The sequence below is a fragment of the Sebastes umbrosus genome, chromosome 10 (genome assembly GCF_015220745.1).
Source record: "Sebastes umbrosus isolate fSebUmb1 chromosome 10, fSebUmb1.pri, whole genome shotgun sequence".
Taxonomy (NCBI): Eukaryota; Metazoa; Chordata; class Actinopteri; order Perciformes; family Sebastidae; genus Sebastes; species Sebastes umbrosus.
Window position 1 is genome coordinate 31,492,942 of NC_051278.1, and position 16,587 is coordinate 31,509,528.

The window sequence follows — 16,587 nt, forward strand, 5'->3', positions numbered from 1 at the left end:
GCGACCGAAAAGTGGCGCCGATGTCTGATAAGGCATCAGTAAATGTCACATTGGGATGAGAACACGTTGGACAGACCGTGGACAATGTTAAGCGATTAATTCTCAGTGAAGCCTGCAGAGCACAGAGAGAAGCAAGAAATATTATAGCACTGTACTGTACTGTATGTATAATGTAGTCTGGCTGTGGCCTGAAGACATTAAAGGGGACATATCATGCTCATTTTCAGGTTCATATACTTGTGTTTGGGGTTTTTACCAGAACATGTTTACGCATGTAAATGCATTATTTTTCTTTTCCTCTTGTGCTGAGTAGTGAAGCCAACAAGGAAATGCCAAAAACTGCAGTTCTTCAAATGGCCACTTGAGGCTGGCTACAAAAGCGATTCAATCCCCTTTCATGTCAGCTGTACAGGTGGTGTTTTTTTATATAACTCACACGTTTGAATTATATTAAGGCTTAAAGGTCCCATATTGTAATAAGTGAGATTCTCAGGTCTTTAACATTATAAAGCAGGTTTAAGTGCTATATAAATACTGTTAAACTATCAAAACGCTCAATATACGGAGAAATACACACCGCCCCAATTCAGAAATTGTGCATTTAAAACAAGCCGTTAGCATTTCTGTCCATTTGTGATGTCACAAATATACAATATTTAGACCATTACATGGTTGGAACACAGCCAATAGGAACGCTCTCTCTCTAAATTAACTGACCTGTGATTGGTCAATGTCTCCCATCACGGGCTAGATGTTCTAAAGCCTGAAAACAGAGCCATGAGGAGGAGCAGAAGTCTAGTTTTCTCTCAGAACACTTGAATTACAATATGCTGAAAGGTTATTATGGGATTTTTGCCCAATGATGCCAAAAATATACTGCCTACTGCCACTTTAAGGAATACATGTGTTTATGGAATTTGTTTTATAATGTAAGATTGCACATTTTATTCATTAAATTTGTATTATTTGGAAGCCTTGCTTTGGTTGGCATATTTGGGTGGGGAATGGTATTACAGTATTAGTAGTACAGTATGTATAGTACAGTACAGTACAGAGTATTTTCAAAGATAGCTTTCCTCATATGTACATGACTTATGGTGCTCCAAAATGTCATCTAACGTACAGGAGGAACATTTGGTGCTGGTATGAAGTTTATTACATTCATTATTGATGGTATATTTCAAGTGTTCCGAACTATTTATAAACTCATAGACAGACACACAGGCGCCAACATGATGACATCATGCTCAGTATATATAAACAATGGAAGGACATTAAAATGATCAGTTTTGATGTTTTTACTTGAAAATGCATATGAAATGTCCCTCCACATGAATTCAAAGCAAAGTAATCACAGTGCAGTAGCAGAAGCATGACGTAGTTTCACTGCCTTAATAACTCCTCTGTCTAGATAAGACAGAGGACATGATGTTCTATATTGCAGTCAGTAGAACTTTGTTCAATATTTAGTATTGCAGTATGTTATATTAGGATGGTGAATGTCTGTAGGCTCCAAAAGCAAGTGGAAGCTTTATGCCCAAGCTGCTGCCATGAAGAAAATCTATTGTTGTTTGTAGTGACGGTAGTTAGGAGTAAAATTGATTTCTTGGCCATAGTTAGCCAGTAGAAAACTGCTATGTCTTTGATATGTTACCAAAATTGCCTTTTATAAACCACACTGCTGCATTTGACCCTATCATGCCATGAGGCTACCTGCAAAAAAAAAGAAATCCAGTGGGTGCCCTTCCTCATTTTCTGCATTGTTCATTTACACATGAACAAATAAAGAAAGAAAAAACGCAATTTTCACCCCTGTAACTCTCTTTCTCACATTGTTTCCACCTTCCTTGCCGCACTTATTTGTTAATAAAAGTGTAAATTGTAGTCCAACTGACTAAACACTTTCAAGCCAACAACATCAGGGACCAATTGTTAATTTATATTAAAATAAATACAGTTATTTTGAAAATATAAATCTTAATTTTTGTCTTAAATCCATTGTGATGTCATGTGATTGTGATGATTGTGATGCTCCAAATCCAAATTTCGCTTAGGGGAACCAAAAAGGCTAGAGCTGGCCCTACTTAAAGAGCACATGGACCCACCTGCTGTAACCTGTAAAGGAGGTTGACACTAATGCTATCACAATGTGCAAAGAAAGCTTTGTTCACCTTTAACTGTAAGTAAGGGTAAGAAACTAAGAACATCATAATTTTGTAGAGAAAACCTTTTCCACTGTGAGCCCACTGGGCATCATGTAATTGAATACTGAGCAGGAAGCAGAACTTCTGATTGCAGTGGATCATTTCCACAAAGGTGCTAATTGTTATATTCAAAATGTCCTCTCCTTCCTCAGGATATGAAGATTAATTGCATCATCACAATAAATGTCTAACCATTTTCAGTCGCTTATCCAAGTTTTGGTCAAACTGGCAGCAGGCTTAAGTAGCCAAGACATCCTTGAACCACCCAGGTCTCCAGGACAGATAAATAATATATAATAGTAAAATTCCTACAATATGTTCTTTTTTTATTTTTTATTATACAGTAGGCTTAAATCCTATATAAATACTGTGAAAGTATCAAAATGCTCAATCCACAGGGAGATACACACAGCTCGTTTTCAGAAACTCTGCATTTGAAACAAGCTGTCATGATTTCTGTCCATTTGTGATGTCACAAATATAAACAAACGGAAACATTCTAAATGTGTCCCAGTTTATTCCTGGTTGCAGTGTATATGAATGTCATCAGCTGACAGGAAGTACACATGGACCCAAGCTGTTGCCTGGCAACACAATTCTGTTGCAATTTCGTCGCAATTCTGTTGAAATGCACTAAAACGGAGCGTTTCAGCCAGAGGGTAAATACAGGCATATTCAGGCCGACAATATGAGGAAAATAAGGCTTTTGTTGAACATTCCAGCATGTAAACATGTTCTAGTAGAAACACAAAATATAAATATGATCCTGAAAATGTGCATGATATGGGATCCTTTAAGTTTTATTAATTACACCTCTGCTTTTTCTGCTATGGCGTGTCAATATGCGTGTCTACAATCTACATATAATAATAATAATAATTTTATTTATATAGCAACTTTCAAAACAAGGTTACAAAGTGCTTTCCAGTAAAAGCATGATACAAATAATTAACACATAACTTAAAATCTAAACAATATAAAATCATATAAATAGTTACAACAATTCAATTCAATTCAATTCAATTTGTTTTTACAAATCAGTATTGTCTGTCAAACAAACCTTTACTGGTAAATGCTAGTGAATATGGAAACACCAGCAAGTACAGGAGCAATGAAACAACTTGATTTGTACAGTTCACAGTAGAGTTGGACCGAGGTACGATCCAGTCTACTCCTGTCTGACTGACTCATCATTCGACCAATCGCGTCTCAGCTTCGAATCAGCTTTCGTCCAATCACAGAAGAGAGTGAGATGATTGCCCCTCCCCCATAACTGCATGTTGAAGAAGAACGTCATCATCTGCCTCATACATTTAGCTTTAGCCAACATTAGCTAGTCGTTCAAATCATTGATACATCTTCACCCGAAACCAGTGGTTTGATCTCAACCGACAGCCTACGTACGTAGCGGGTATTTATGTGTCGCAGCCCGTGTTCACAGTGCCAAACATGTATGTAACAGCCTTGTTCCGGTGCAGAGACATGCTGAAAGCAGAAGTGATCGTGTGATAAATGCTGGCTAGGCTAGCTTAATCACAGCTAGCTGACGAGCAGGGGCCGAGAAGAGAAAGTGGCATTAAGGACGTTAACGAGAGATAAGAAGCCTGGGAAACATACCTGCTGCCACCGGAGACACCAGAAGGACTGACAGAGCTAGTTGCTCTCCTACCTGGTAGGTAACGTCTCTAGTTAACGTCTCGTTACTAACGGCCGCTAACGGGCAGACTAACACTGTTTGACAACTGTGAGCTTCGCTAGCTGGTTAGCTAGCAACACAAGTAGCCTCATTTACAGTTAACTGACCCTCAGCTAACGTTAACATGGATCAGAGGGATACAAGTAGAGTTGACATGATTATGATTATGATTATTATCAGCCCTGATGTTGAGCCACTTATTAACGTGCCTGGGTGCTATGTGTTGTTAGGTGACAGTATGTGTTGTTAGGTGACTGGTGTTAGTTGTTGTTATCTTGTGTATCATTAGCATCAGTCTGGCAGTTTAGAATCCAAGTGGTTTAAATAGTAAACCAGTAAATTCTGTTCATGTGCAACATTTGGTGATGTTATGATGTCATATTTACACCCCTCTTATTATAACTGAATACGTCATTGTTTTGTTTATTTGTTTATTTATTTTGCACAACATAAAAGAAATAAATGAATGATATACAGTGCAGGAAGAGGCAAAAAACCCACTGGGCTTATCTGAAGCCTCCACCTAGAGACAAGATTAATATAAAGAAATAATATGACTACATAATAGTGATAACAAACAGTTAGAACAATGTATATATAATAACAACAATAACAACACAGTAAATATATCAAAAGAGACAAGTATGTGTGTGTTGCGTGGAAGTGTATGGTTAGTGTTTGTTAGGAGGATATTGTTTAAATATCTATAAAGACTTCTGGGTAAAGGTAACCAAACAACATTGTGAGTGGGAAAAAATAAAAAAGATAAAAACAGATACATGGACAACATGGGGGAAAAGCATTTACAAAACAGCAATTAAATGACCCTTTAAACGACTTTTGAAACATTTGACGGATGAACAGTTTATTGATAGATGTGAAAAGCTACTCCATAATTTGCTTCCCCTAAATCTTATCGAAAATTGACCTCTACTAGTGAGGAATTTAGGACGATGAAGATCTAGGTATTGACAGGTTGAGTAAGAATGGACCTGAGAATTTGTTTTAAAATAGGTCTTGAACTGCTCAGGAATATTCCCACCAGAAAGTATCTTATAAATAAAAACACAGATTGAGAAATATTGATATGATAAATAGTAAGAATCTGGAGTTTCTTAAATAGAGGAGCAGAGGAGATGTGTGACTCTGATCGAGTTGCAATCCTCACAAAACGTTTTTGGAGAAGAGAGCCAAGAGCACAGGTTTAATGCCATCTACTTCCCATATGGTGTAATTCCAAAATTCATATTCTATTATATACTGTCATAGCAGGGTCTAATGTCACTAATAATTAAAGTTCCCTCATGTTTTGTATTTCCATTCTGTGCCTATAAAACACCAGTACAGGAATTAACTTGTTTTATTGCCTGGTTGTGGGCACTTTTATTGGGTTGTTGGTGTGTTTGTGGCTGTGTGTTTGGCAGTGTTTGTGTGACGGTGTGTTCCAGAAATGGCAGCATCATCAGTGGCATGTTTGTGTTGGCACCTTAATGTGAAATCCTGCACTAGCCATGCTGTTTTAGCCTATGACTACTATTGGTCTGTCCAGAGGCATTCATCTATACACTTTTGGTCGTGTCTGTTGATTGAGTGGCTTCAGATGTACTCTCAGATACAGACAGTGTTAACTGGCCAGCTCGAAATAACTCATAGATAAATTTGTGAAGTGCCAAGAGGGGGGGAGATGGATGAGTTGTGTGCATGTGTCGGAACAGAAAATGACTGAGTTGCAGATGAATTTTCTGATAACACTGTTTTCTATTTTAGAATTAGCCAGCAATACTCCCTGTTTAAACTGATGTCCAGAGTATGAAATCTGGGATATGCATAATTATCCATGATACTGAGGTGTGTTAACACCATAGAAATAGAATATAGAAGTACAGCGGACATTGTCCTTCAAATCAGCATAGCAGGATGGTCAGAGTGGTGGTCATTTTTACGTGTACCAACTTGCGGCAAGTCGTGGACTCACTGAGGTGAGGTTTTGCCGTTACGACGACTAAAGGAGCAGTGGAGTAGTAACGTTACGAAGCACTTAGAAAATGTCAAATGAGTCAAATTTAATAACTTAATGCTTCATCCACACACTCTTTTCACAGCGGAGGAAAGCACATTGCTATCGCCAGATGAATGACGACTTTGTTCGGATCGTTTTCTGACAGCAGTGTGGCATTAGAGCATGAGGGCTAGTGGCCAGTGGCAGCGCCGGGTTCAACGGTCCCTCCACCTTGGGACAAGCTACCTATCTAACTAGCCAGCCGGCTATCTCCGGGAGCTGTGTCCGTTCTTTTCCTGACGAGCTACGACCACACATTTTGCGGCCCTACTGACACGTGTTCTGTTGTCACCATAACAACTAACAACTAACAACTAACAACAATCGCAAATTTTCTTTTTTACTTCAAATTACCAGAGCAAACATTTCAATGACATTTCTACTCTTATTTTATTTCTATAGTTAAACACCTTTTGTAATTTACTCAGACTTTTTTTAGCCTTTATCACGTTTCCATTGTCATATTCAGATTATGCTCACCGTTCCCTTACCAAAGGTTATTCGCTTACATAAGGACATTTGTGATTAATATAAGCACACATCTTGTCGGTGACTCTATCAGTGATGTCAGCTGGATAGTAGAATGTTGTCTGCTTTAAACCTGTAAAACTTGTCTGTGGCAGCCATATGCCGCCACATTGCACGTGTTGTCATAGTATGCCCTACAGGAACTGAGATAGCTTATAAACCATTTAGTACATGGCAAATGTTGAACCCATGCAATAACATGTCACTCATTCCTCCGCCTCTCCCCACATCTCACCGTTTCTCAACTTTTCGAGGCCTGGGAGTCGAATTGAAGGCAGTCCAGGTTTGCGTGTAGAGAGAGCAGGTATATGCACACGCTCCTTTTGTTGCAGAGAGCCCACTCACAGTCCAGAATAACATGACACCTTTACTCTCCTCCTCTTTGGCTGTATTCTGACAGACTCCCGTCTGGTCAAGTAACGGCCAGCCCAGATTCCCCGACGCCACTGCGCTGAAGATGACTGAAGCTGTCTGTTCAAAGAGCACTTGTTCCGGGAAATTGACTTATTTTTCTGATGCGATTTCAATGATGAGTCATCAAAGAGGGGGATCTTAGATATCTGTTTGCTCACCTGTGCATTTTGTAAAAAGAGAGCTCTTATTGAGTGGTACAACCGATTCCATTTTAGTTAAATTTTTTTTTTTTTTTTATCATAACAGAGGACAGTTCCAGATATCTTGAGTTTTTTACTCTTTCAACTGTGGATGTGGCTCATGGATACTTAATCATAGGCAGCGCCAGGTGCGGGCTTACAGGCCTTAAGCCCTGAATCCTTACCCACCAGAATGAGTTTTTTATACATTGTTTGAAATATAGCTTGTTTTAATTACTGTAATATATGTTAAAGGAGGCAAGAGCTGTTTTTGACAATTCACTGTGTTTTAGAAGTTACAATCTTCTTCTTATAGCACGTATTTCTAATGCAAAAGTTATCGATCGCCACGGGACTCCTGACTCAAAAGATTTCAGGGCTAAGCACTGACACTAGAACCGCCTCCGTACTTAATCAGTAGAAAGATGATCCCCTGCCGAAATGGCAATACAAGCACATTAGTAGAAATTGATCATTTTAAAATGTACCCTATGCTCAGTATTGGCTTTTTTAACCAGAGATGTAAACTGCAAAGAGCAACTGAGTCAAAACATGGGCTTAAAGTATAATATGTATAGTGCAGCTACTGTACGCATTTATGACATAACAGCATTGATTGTTATAATTTGTTTTTATCACTGAGGAAAGTTCTCAGCCTCATGAAGCTCTACTCATTGTCAACTGGCTTACTGACAGAATCCCAAACAACATTTAGTAGTTTACTTCTCTTATGCGTAGTTCACACGACATCACTTTAGCCCTGATTTTCCACTCGGCGACAGTTTTTGTAGCTCATGGACAAAAGCCCCAGATCAGCAGAAAATCCGCGTTGGCTCGGCGCTCATGCATTGGTTAAAAGACGCAAGTCGAGAGGCTCGCCAGTGCCTCGCAGATGCATTTCAGATATCTAACGTGCTAAATATTTGGATCCGTCGGGGAGTCTGTCAGGGAGCCACCGACAATGAGAGTGCGACACGGGTTGAGGGGAAACCTGGCGGAGGGGTTGTCTTTAACAAAAGGAACTTACTGTATGTGTTGCATTTGCAAAATGGACCAAAGTTGTTGTTGCACTTAGTGTGTTGGATGTTACATGAATAAACATGACATAACACGGCGACTGATCTACATAGGGGATGTAGTAAAGACGTGTGGAAACAGGCTATTTCTGTGAACACTTGTGCAAACGAAAACATCAACAAGCATCACACCCGTCACTTCTCGCGTGTGTTTTCGTGACAAAACATAGTTTTGAGAGCTCTCTGGGATTCCTCCCGTTGAAAGATCTTGTAGTGAGTGACCCCTGTCGTTGGTCAGTCATGTAGTGTGAAAACCACAACGACTTCAAGACTCCTGATTACAAGACAACAAGTTGTATAGTGTGAACAGTACAGCGATATGACCACTTTAAAAGTTGTGTAGTGTGAACTTGGCTTTACTTGAAGTGTCATTAGTATCGTCAGACCCCCACATGTCTGTATTTATGTAGTAAACCTTTTCAGGTATCGGTTCAGGATATAAATCTGAGAATTATACACTGTGTTGTGGGCAAACCCTCTACTTTGGAATATAAGGTATGTCCTCAGTTTAAGGAAGATTGCCATTAGCCAAGGGGACTTCTACCTGGGCTGTGTCCAAAGTGATTGATCACTGTTTGTCACTATATGGGGAATATTCTGAAGTGGACAATATAGTGTTTCAGATCAGAAAAACAATATTCGGACACTACTCAGGTCATTCCTTTCATCCAGCAGTCTTGTTTCCTTGCATGATGGTAGTTGGCTCTTGAGTTTATGTCAATCGATTTTTTTCCACTACCTATTGCATTGTCTTGTGGGATAATTTTAGTCCACTACATTGGGTAGAAAAAATTACACACTACACACATTGCATAGTCGATTTTAGACACAGCGCTGGTCTTCATAAAGGGCACAAGTTGCATTTAAACCTGCAGTAGGCAGAATATTTTTGGCATCATTGGGCAGAAATCCCATAATAACCTTTCAGTATATTGTAATTCAAGTGTTCTGAGAGAAAACTAGACTTCTGCACCTCCTCATGGCTCTGTTTTCAGGCTTTAGAAAATGTAGCCCGTGATGAGAGACTTTGACCAATCACAGGTCATTTCAGAGAGAGAGGGTTCCTATTGGCTGTGCTCCAGCTGGTGGGCAGTGCTTGGTATTTCCTCAACTGATCTCAACATGGCTGCCGGGTCATAAATGTTCTCATTTTACAGCTAAACAGTACACTAGAAGATGATTCTGAAAACATTTGATGTGAGAAATAGGCATTACAGTAACAGAATCTTGATTCATATTTGATCAGCGCTGCCTAGTTTGACCGTTTGATTGGAGTTCGCGAGTGATTGACAGTGACAGTGATTAATGCTCAAGACTCCAGATCAGCTCTGATTTGTTGTTTTCCTCCGGTCTGTGAAATCTTGCAGATGCCGTTAGGAGCACTAGAGGACACAGAGGAACATGATTTTTTTCAGATTACCTGTCTCATGCACTACTGTCAGGATAAAGGGACCATTTCATAAAAATCTTTTTTTTTTTAAATCATATTTGCTCCATTTTTACCCACTGCAGCTTTAATGCCAATCAGCGATACTTGCTGCTGTACCCCAAAGTGAGCCAGCCAGTTTGACCACTGTACCAACTTAGGATGAGGCTGCGGGGCCTCTATCTGGTACCTATGACCCCTTCTGACTCTGTATTTTCTTTCGGGAATCACATGCAAATCATGCATGGGTTGATTATTGAGAATTTCCCTCAGCTCCTCCTCTATCTATAGTACTCCAGCACCTGTTTTCTACTACACCACCATGCTACATTTCACATCAGCCTGTGCACGTTTGGTACACGGCCACAAACACAGATTGCTCATTTCTGTCACCTGTCATTCCCACCAAAAACAGTACACCACTTTTGGTGATGCTGCCATCTGAAATGTAGATGTGGCTATTATATCACATACTACACATCAGGGTTTACGTTAGCCAGCATATGCCAGCCTTTTGCCGGTATCACGTGTAGTTGTCTGGCAGATTAACTGATTAACTGGCCAAAATGTCCGTTGGGAAGTATGTCAAATAAATGTATTAATTAATAGCACATTAAACAGCCTACTATTGTAAGATATGTTGCCAAGACAACTTAAATATAAACTTCTATTATACAAAAGTTGAAATGCCTCCGCTCAGCTGTGCTTCTAATCCAGTACACTGTTTGTCAAATTCAGTGAATATCTCCACACGGTCCGCTGGCTGTCTGTTCTGTGTGCGCTGAAAAAAAATCCAGTGTTCATACACAGCCAGTTAAATGCTAAATAGAGTGGCTCAGACTAAGCCACTATAATGATGATATAAATAATGATTACATCTATGTTTCTTCAATACATTTTTACTTTTGGACTTAAGACTGAGACAATTACAGAGACGAGGAGCAGAGCGCGGCACAGCGCCATGCTCGCTTCGAGTGTGTGCGTGTTTGAGAGAGACAGAGAGGGGAAGAGAAGGTGGACTGCATGCAATGTTTCGGTAAGGTATTAATGATAATTTGAATGTCAATGTTATGAATGAAGATTGAAACTATTCGGTAGGTTACAGCCCTACGAGCCACACAGCACCATTTTCAATTTGACAAACGTGGAAATCAAACCAACCAGTGTATTTAATTTTTTAAAACCTCTTCTTCATTTAACTTATTTTTAATTTATGTCAAATGTAGGTTATTATATGGCTGATATATGTTCGGTAATTGTTCTATATGGCCAGAATTCTGGAATATTAACAGCTATATTGGCCACCAAAAAGTGTAGTGTAAACCCTGCTATACAGTGCGTGTAGGGCTGGGTATCGATATTCAATACCTTTTTAAGTTTTATCTACCAAAATAACCCAGCCTGTATAAAGTAGTGTCAAACAATACCTGCATTTCATCGTTTTTGTACTCGGATCTAGAAAAAATGACTATTTGTATGGGTTTTGCTCGTAGCCAATCACCGCAAGCGTTCTTCGATTTAATGCGATATATGAGATTGGACCACTACCGCAGCAGCTACAACCCATGCAGTCTGTGGTGTGGAGAAGTTAAAGCGTGGTGTGTTTGACGGAGCTGGCGGTTCAGCGTGCCAAGATGCCACCAAAACATAAAGTATGGCTGCACTACACACCTGTGGTGACTGATGAAAATAAATGTATGGTGGTGGCATTTTACCATTCACATGATGGGTATCGAATGAAGTAGAAAAGAAGGTATCAAAAAATCACTATCACTATCAGTATCACTTTAAGGGTACTGGTATTGGTAACCGGCATCATAATTTTATGCAGCCCTAACTGCATGTCACCAAAAAAAGGGAGAGAGAGAGAGTGGGCTATTTTGTTAATGGTAGGTCACTGCTGTGTGTAGTCTGTGTTTGACAGGCTAATCTGGCCCTGCGTGGATCCCATCAGCAGCTGACTGGTAAATTGAGTTAGCTTGTTAAAGCTACCCTGCTTGTCTGAAGTCTGAGACCTGCGGGCCCGTCTGTTTGCCAGCTTTCAACTTTGACTCTCAAACAGTGTGAGTAATGCCGACCTTACACCAAACGACTTTTTCAAGCGATTTCACTTCCATTTCCAATGTCTATGAAATCACAAGAGTTGCGGCGCGCTCCCGTGACCTTGATCGCTTAGTGTAAGGTGGTCATAAAACTCAGTCCAAGCTGTCTTAAGTCAGTCTTTTTCTGGTCTTGACGTTCTGATAAAATCAAACAAGTTTAACATTATCGTAAGTTCAATGATGCAAACATGTCAACAACCAATAGGTGCGCTCTCTTCAGCAGCAAACAGGAAGCAGCAAACGGGGTAGAAAGTAAACATGGAGAAACTGGTGGAGTTGTGGAATGAACAGGAGTGCGTCTTTGACGTGTCCTCCCATTTGTACCACGATAGGGTGGAGAAGGAAAAAAAGCTGCAGCTCTCGAAAACCCCAGGGAGTATGCTATATGCTATAGCTAGCTAGCTAACCACTTTCCCAAATGGGGCTTCTTGCGAGCTAACGTTAGCTACAAGAATGTTGGCTATTAGCCTACGAGCTAACCTTATGTTTCAGCTGAAGCTTGCTGGCTTCAATCATATAAATGTGGCTCCAGTGCTTGCTCTCTCTGTTTCTCTCATATATACACATGTGTGCAAAGCTAGCAATCTTCATCTGAAACATACAGTTAGCTCCAGTATCTACTGTAACATTAGCTCGCAAGTAGCCCCATTCGGGGCAGTGGTTAGCTAGCTAGGTATAGCACACTCACTGGAGCTGCAACAGTTTCTGTCCACTTCTTTCTCATCACTTTTTCTTCTTGTAAATTTCCACCAGGAGCAGGATGTGACATTATCTCTAAGGAATCTAGTTGTAGTCTTGTAAATAGTGACCTTACAAGATCCCCAGTCTTTGCAAAATATTAGTCTGTGACTAAAAACTCTGTGACTTAAAACACATTTCTCACATTTAGATGTGAGAAGGTGTCAGACTTCAGTCTTTTCAAAGTCTTCTAATGTATGGTAGGCATAAATCAGAGCGAGGTTGTTGAGACCTAACCCTGAAATGCATGTGCTTTCCATAAACGGCAACATGAATTTACGCAAACACACATACACAGTGGCATCGCTGTACAGATCTCTTGTCGCATGCTGCAACCACCAACATCTACTGCTGCCTTTGTTGCTATGGCAACCACTCAGCTGCCACTCCAAGCTGTGCAACCATGGAGACTGGGTGACATCACTCCCCGGAGTTTTCGGTGCTTACATCAGTGGTTACAAGTTATGCTGGTATATATATATTTTTTATGCAAAACCAACGGGGTATGATGACGCATACTGTGTTGATGATGATTTATTATCAGCCTTATCATACTAGGGCCCTTGCCTTGGTACAGTGTGCATGCAGTTGCTGCACAGGTGAAAGAGCAAATGATTTGGTTTGATGATAGTGTACATGGCTTTGATATCTGCTCCATAATAAGTTGAATGTGTGTGTGTGTGTGTGAATGCATTCAAGTGGTTTGGACTAGTGTTGCTTCCCAGCCCTTTGATATGTGATCAGTGGTTAAGTCTATATGTGTGTGTGTGTGTGTGTGCGTGTTGATATGCAAAACAAAACACACCTGTTGTTCATTGTATCACTATTAAATGAACTGGGAGACTGAAAGTCACAGAAACCACTGTGGTACTGATCATCCACTCTTTTCTAAAATTAAACATAGTACTAGACTGAGACTTTGTGCTACAAAGGCAGAGTGTAGACTATACTGTTTGGGTCAGTTTTGTAATTAATAACTTTTAGTAAGTTTTAAGATGATAAGATGGTCCTCCATCTCTGAGGTCCACTACTTCATGCTTTGCATTAGATCATGCATTAGCCGCGGCCGGCTTTCAGTCAGCTTGGTTCTCAATTGGCTATCGTTCTTTCCCACGTGACCGCGTTATCGGCTGTCCTCGGGGTTCCCCACACAAATCGCCAAATCGTCGTAAATGTTGAACATGTTTAATATTTAAGATTCGAAATCGGTGCGGCCAGGATGGACTTCCGAGCCGATCAGGGGATGTAAAAAACACTCTTAATATACCTCGCACCACAGGAACATCTGGAAAGATCATCTTTAGAACCACCATAAAATCGGGGCTTTGCTTACCCTTGTCGGGAGGGGGGGAATTGAGCCCAAAATCGGCTTGATTCTTGTGGTGTTTGCGCGGCATAACTGTGTAGTTAAAATAAGAATTGTGTGTTGTTAGCTTTTGATGTCTGTCAAATAGATGTGAAACGGATGACTAAAAAAGGCAGCCTAAATGCTCATGTGTCTAGTCATGTGATTGTCTCCCCTACATCTATTGCTAGGTAGCGTTTATTTGTTTAATTTTTGTTGATAAAATGTAAACCATGCCTTTACCTTTTGACCTCATGGGTCAACAGAAATCTGAGATGATGTGAAACTGGGAAGTGCTTATGTTTTAGTAGTTATGTTGTTTGTTTGTTTTTTAAATGTAACCTTAAGCCTTAACCATTAAGAGACCGGAACCTTGAGTGTGCCTACAACTTATTTTTGAGTAGCATTTATTGATATTTTGAGGAATTAAGGCGCAAGTTAAGAGTACAATTTCCGAGGCTAAGAGGCCATTAAGTAGTGTGACAATCAATGAGACTGTATAAGTTCATGTTCTCACATTACATAACCAATGGCTGGACACAGAATTATTCTCTCCCATCAAGCAGCCTGATGCTGTTCATTTAGCTAATGCAGGTGCAATTAGCGACAGATAACACATCCTCTCGATCCACTCCGTGGTGTTTGTTAATGCTCTTAGTAGCCAGCTCTGGCTGGCCAAAGAAGCTTTTAAGCTTGCTCCTCAGTCTCTTTAAGCATAAACCAAAGTGGCTGTGCTATTTCAGGATATTATGAGCAACGGTCACTGTTTGGTTGAATTATTCCTTTAGGACTATTAAGTTAACATTACAAGGAACACACACATGCTTAAAAGTCTTTTTACAACTTGCATAGTTCACATTTTCAGACCCTCGAAGATTCTGTTGAGATCTTTAATCTGTTTTTACTGACTGGAAAGTCATAACCACTAAAATTGTGAGTGGAAACCTAGTTTACATTCATAGCCTGATTCAACAGAATGAGAGCGAGGGTGCTGTCATTTATCGATACAATGTTCAGGTTCTTTTTGTAAAATAATTAGTGTACCGTTCCTCATAGCTTTTTTTTTATTTGTGAACAAATATGAAACATTATTTAAATGTTTTGCTCTTTTGATTCACAGAATACGATTTTACATGGCAAACATTTCCAGAACAATTAAATGTTCAGATGAAGGCAATGATATGAGGAAATAATAAAATAATTGTTTGCAAGCGACATGCTGGTCAGAGTCTGCTGCTGCTCAGAGTGCTATTGCTTGTTTATTGATAGTTTATTAATATTGAACATGTCGCATGTCCTAATTGCACCAAATTTGACATGGCACTCCCTTTGGTCTCCAGCAATACACCCGCCCAAGTTTGAAGTAGATCGGACGTACAGACAAACAGACAGAGTTTCATATGCGACCAAAATGGAGCATTGCCATAATTTATGTTATTAGCTTCACTTATGTCAAAATGTGAGTAATTATGGTACTACTTTGGAACTGTAATTATGAAAATTCAATTGGTGAGCATTTAAACTGTAATCAGAGTCAGAATTGTGTTAGGATAGTACAGGTCTGCAGTGACTCAACTATTTAATTCAAATTCAGTGTGCTTTTTTCTTTTTTTGTCCTATGTCTGTCTGTCCTTTTCTCTCCCAGGTAGCAGTGGGTCTCTCTCTGTAGGGCAGAGCCATGGGTGCATTCCTGGACAAGCCCAGGACAGAGAAGCACAACTCTCATGCTGAGGGCAACGGCCTGCGCTACGGGCTGAGCTCCATGCAGGGCTGGCGGGTGGAGATGGAGGATGCTCACACAGCTGTGTTGGGACTTCCTGCTCCCGGTATGACCGACTGGTCCTTTTTTGCTGTGTACGATGGTCACGCTGGCTCAAGGGTCGCCAACTACTGCTCTAAGCATCTTCTGGAACACATAATCGGCGCTAGCTTAGGGGCCGGAGGGACCCAAGGCTCCCATGCTGGTTCAGACAGCTCTGCCACTGACCCTCCAGCACTGGTTCCTCCTACAGTGGAGACTATGAAATCTGGGATCCGGGTAGGCTTCCTGAAGATCGATGAGCACATGCGCAGCTTCTCTGACCTTCGAAACGGAATGGACCGTAGCGGCTCCACAGCAGTGGGAATCCTCCTGTCACCCGATCATTTCTTCTTCATCAACTGCGGCGATTCTCGAGCTGTTCTGTGCCGCAATTCACACGTGTGCTTCTCCACACTTGACCACAAGCCTTGCAACCCACGTGAGAGAGAGCGCATCCAGAACGCCGGCGGCTCGGTGATGATTCAGAGGGTTAACGGGTCACTAGCTGTGTCGCGGGCCTTGGGGGACTACGATTACAAGTGCGTGGATGGCAAGGGCCCCACAGAGCAGCTGGTTAGCCCCGAACCAGAAGTGTTCGAGATGGTTCGGTCCCCGGACCAGGATCAGTTTGTGATCCTGGCGTGTGATGGCATCTGGGATGTTATGTCCAACGAGGAGCTGTGCGAGTTTGTTAAATCTAGGCTCGAGGTCACTGATGACCTGGAGAGAGTCTGCAATGAAGTGGTGGACACCTGCCTGCACAAGGTATGTGCAAATTAGTTTTTGAGCATGACTTTTGTGTGTTTTTGCTGTGACAGCTGATGGCATATAGAGATTGAAATGGAGTCTGGCAGTCAAGTCCTCAAGTTACTTTTTTTAAATTATTGTGTCATCGAGAAGGCCGTTTGAATTCCCTGCTACAAATATATATGAAGAAATGTTACATAAAGTTCTAAGAGATGTTTTTATTAGCTGAACAGGAACTAGTTGTAACAGCTTGAATGGCCCAGGCTCATAAC

The 16,587-nt window shown here is 40.7% G+C and overlaps 1 protein-coding gene across 3 annotated transcripts in view; it reads left to right on the top strand.

The window, feature by feature from the left end:
- Window positions 1–3,449: 3,449 nt before the first annotated feature.
- Window positions 3,450–16,587, top strand: part of ppm1ba (protein phosphatase, Mg2+/Mn2+ dependent, 1Ba) — a 30,579-nt gene continuing 17,441 nt past the window's right edge. The window contains exons 1-3 of one of the 3 annotated variants that reach the window (XM_037781667.1): window positions 3,450–3,604; window positions 3,683–3,876; window positions 15,413–16,333. In XM_037781667.1, the coding sequence (XP_037637595.1) occupies window positions 15,446–16,333 (888 nt within the window). In that variant the 5' untranslated portion in view covers window positions 3,450–3,604; window positions 3,683–3,876; window positions 15,413–15,445. Of the gene's footprint in view, window positions 3,877–15,412; window positions 16,334–16,587 lie in introns of all 3 variants that reach the window. The other 2 variants (XM_037781670.1, XM_037781669.1) reach the window with 2 other exon arrangements.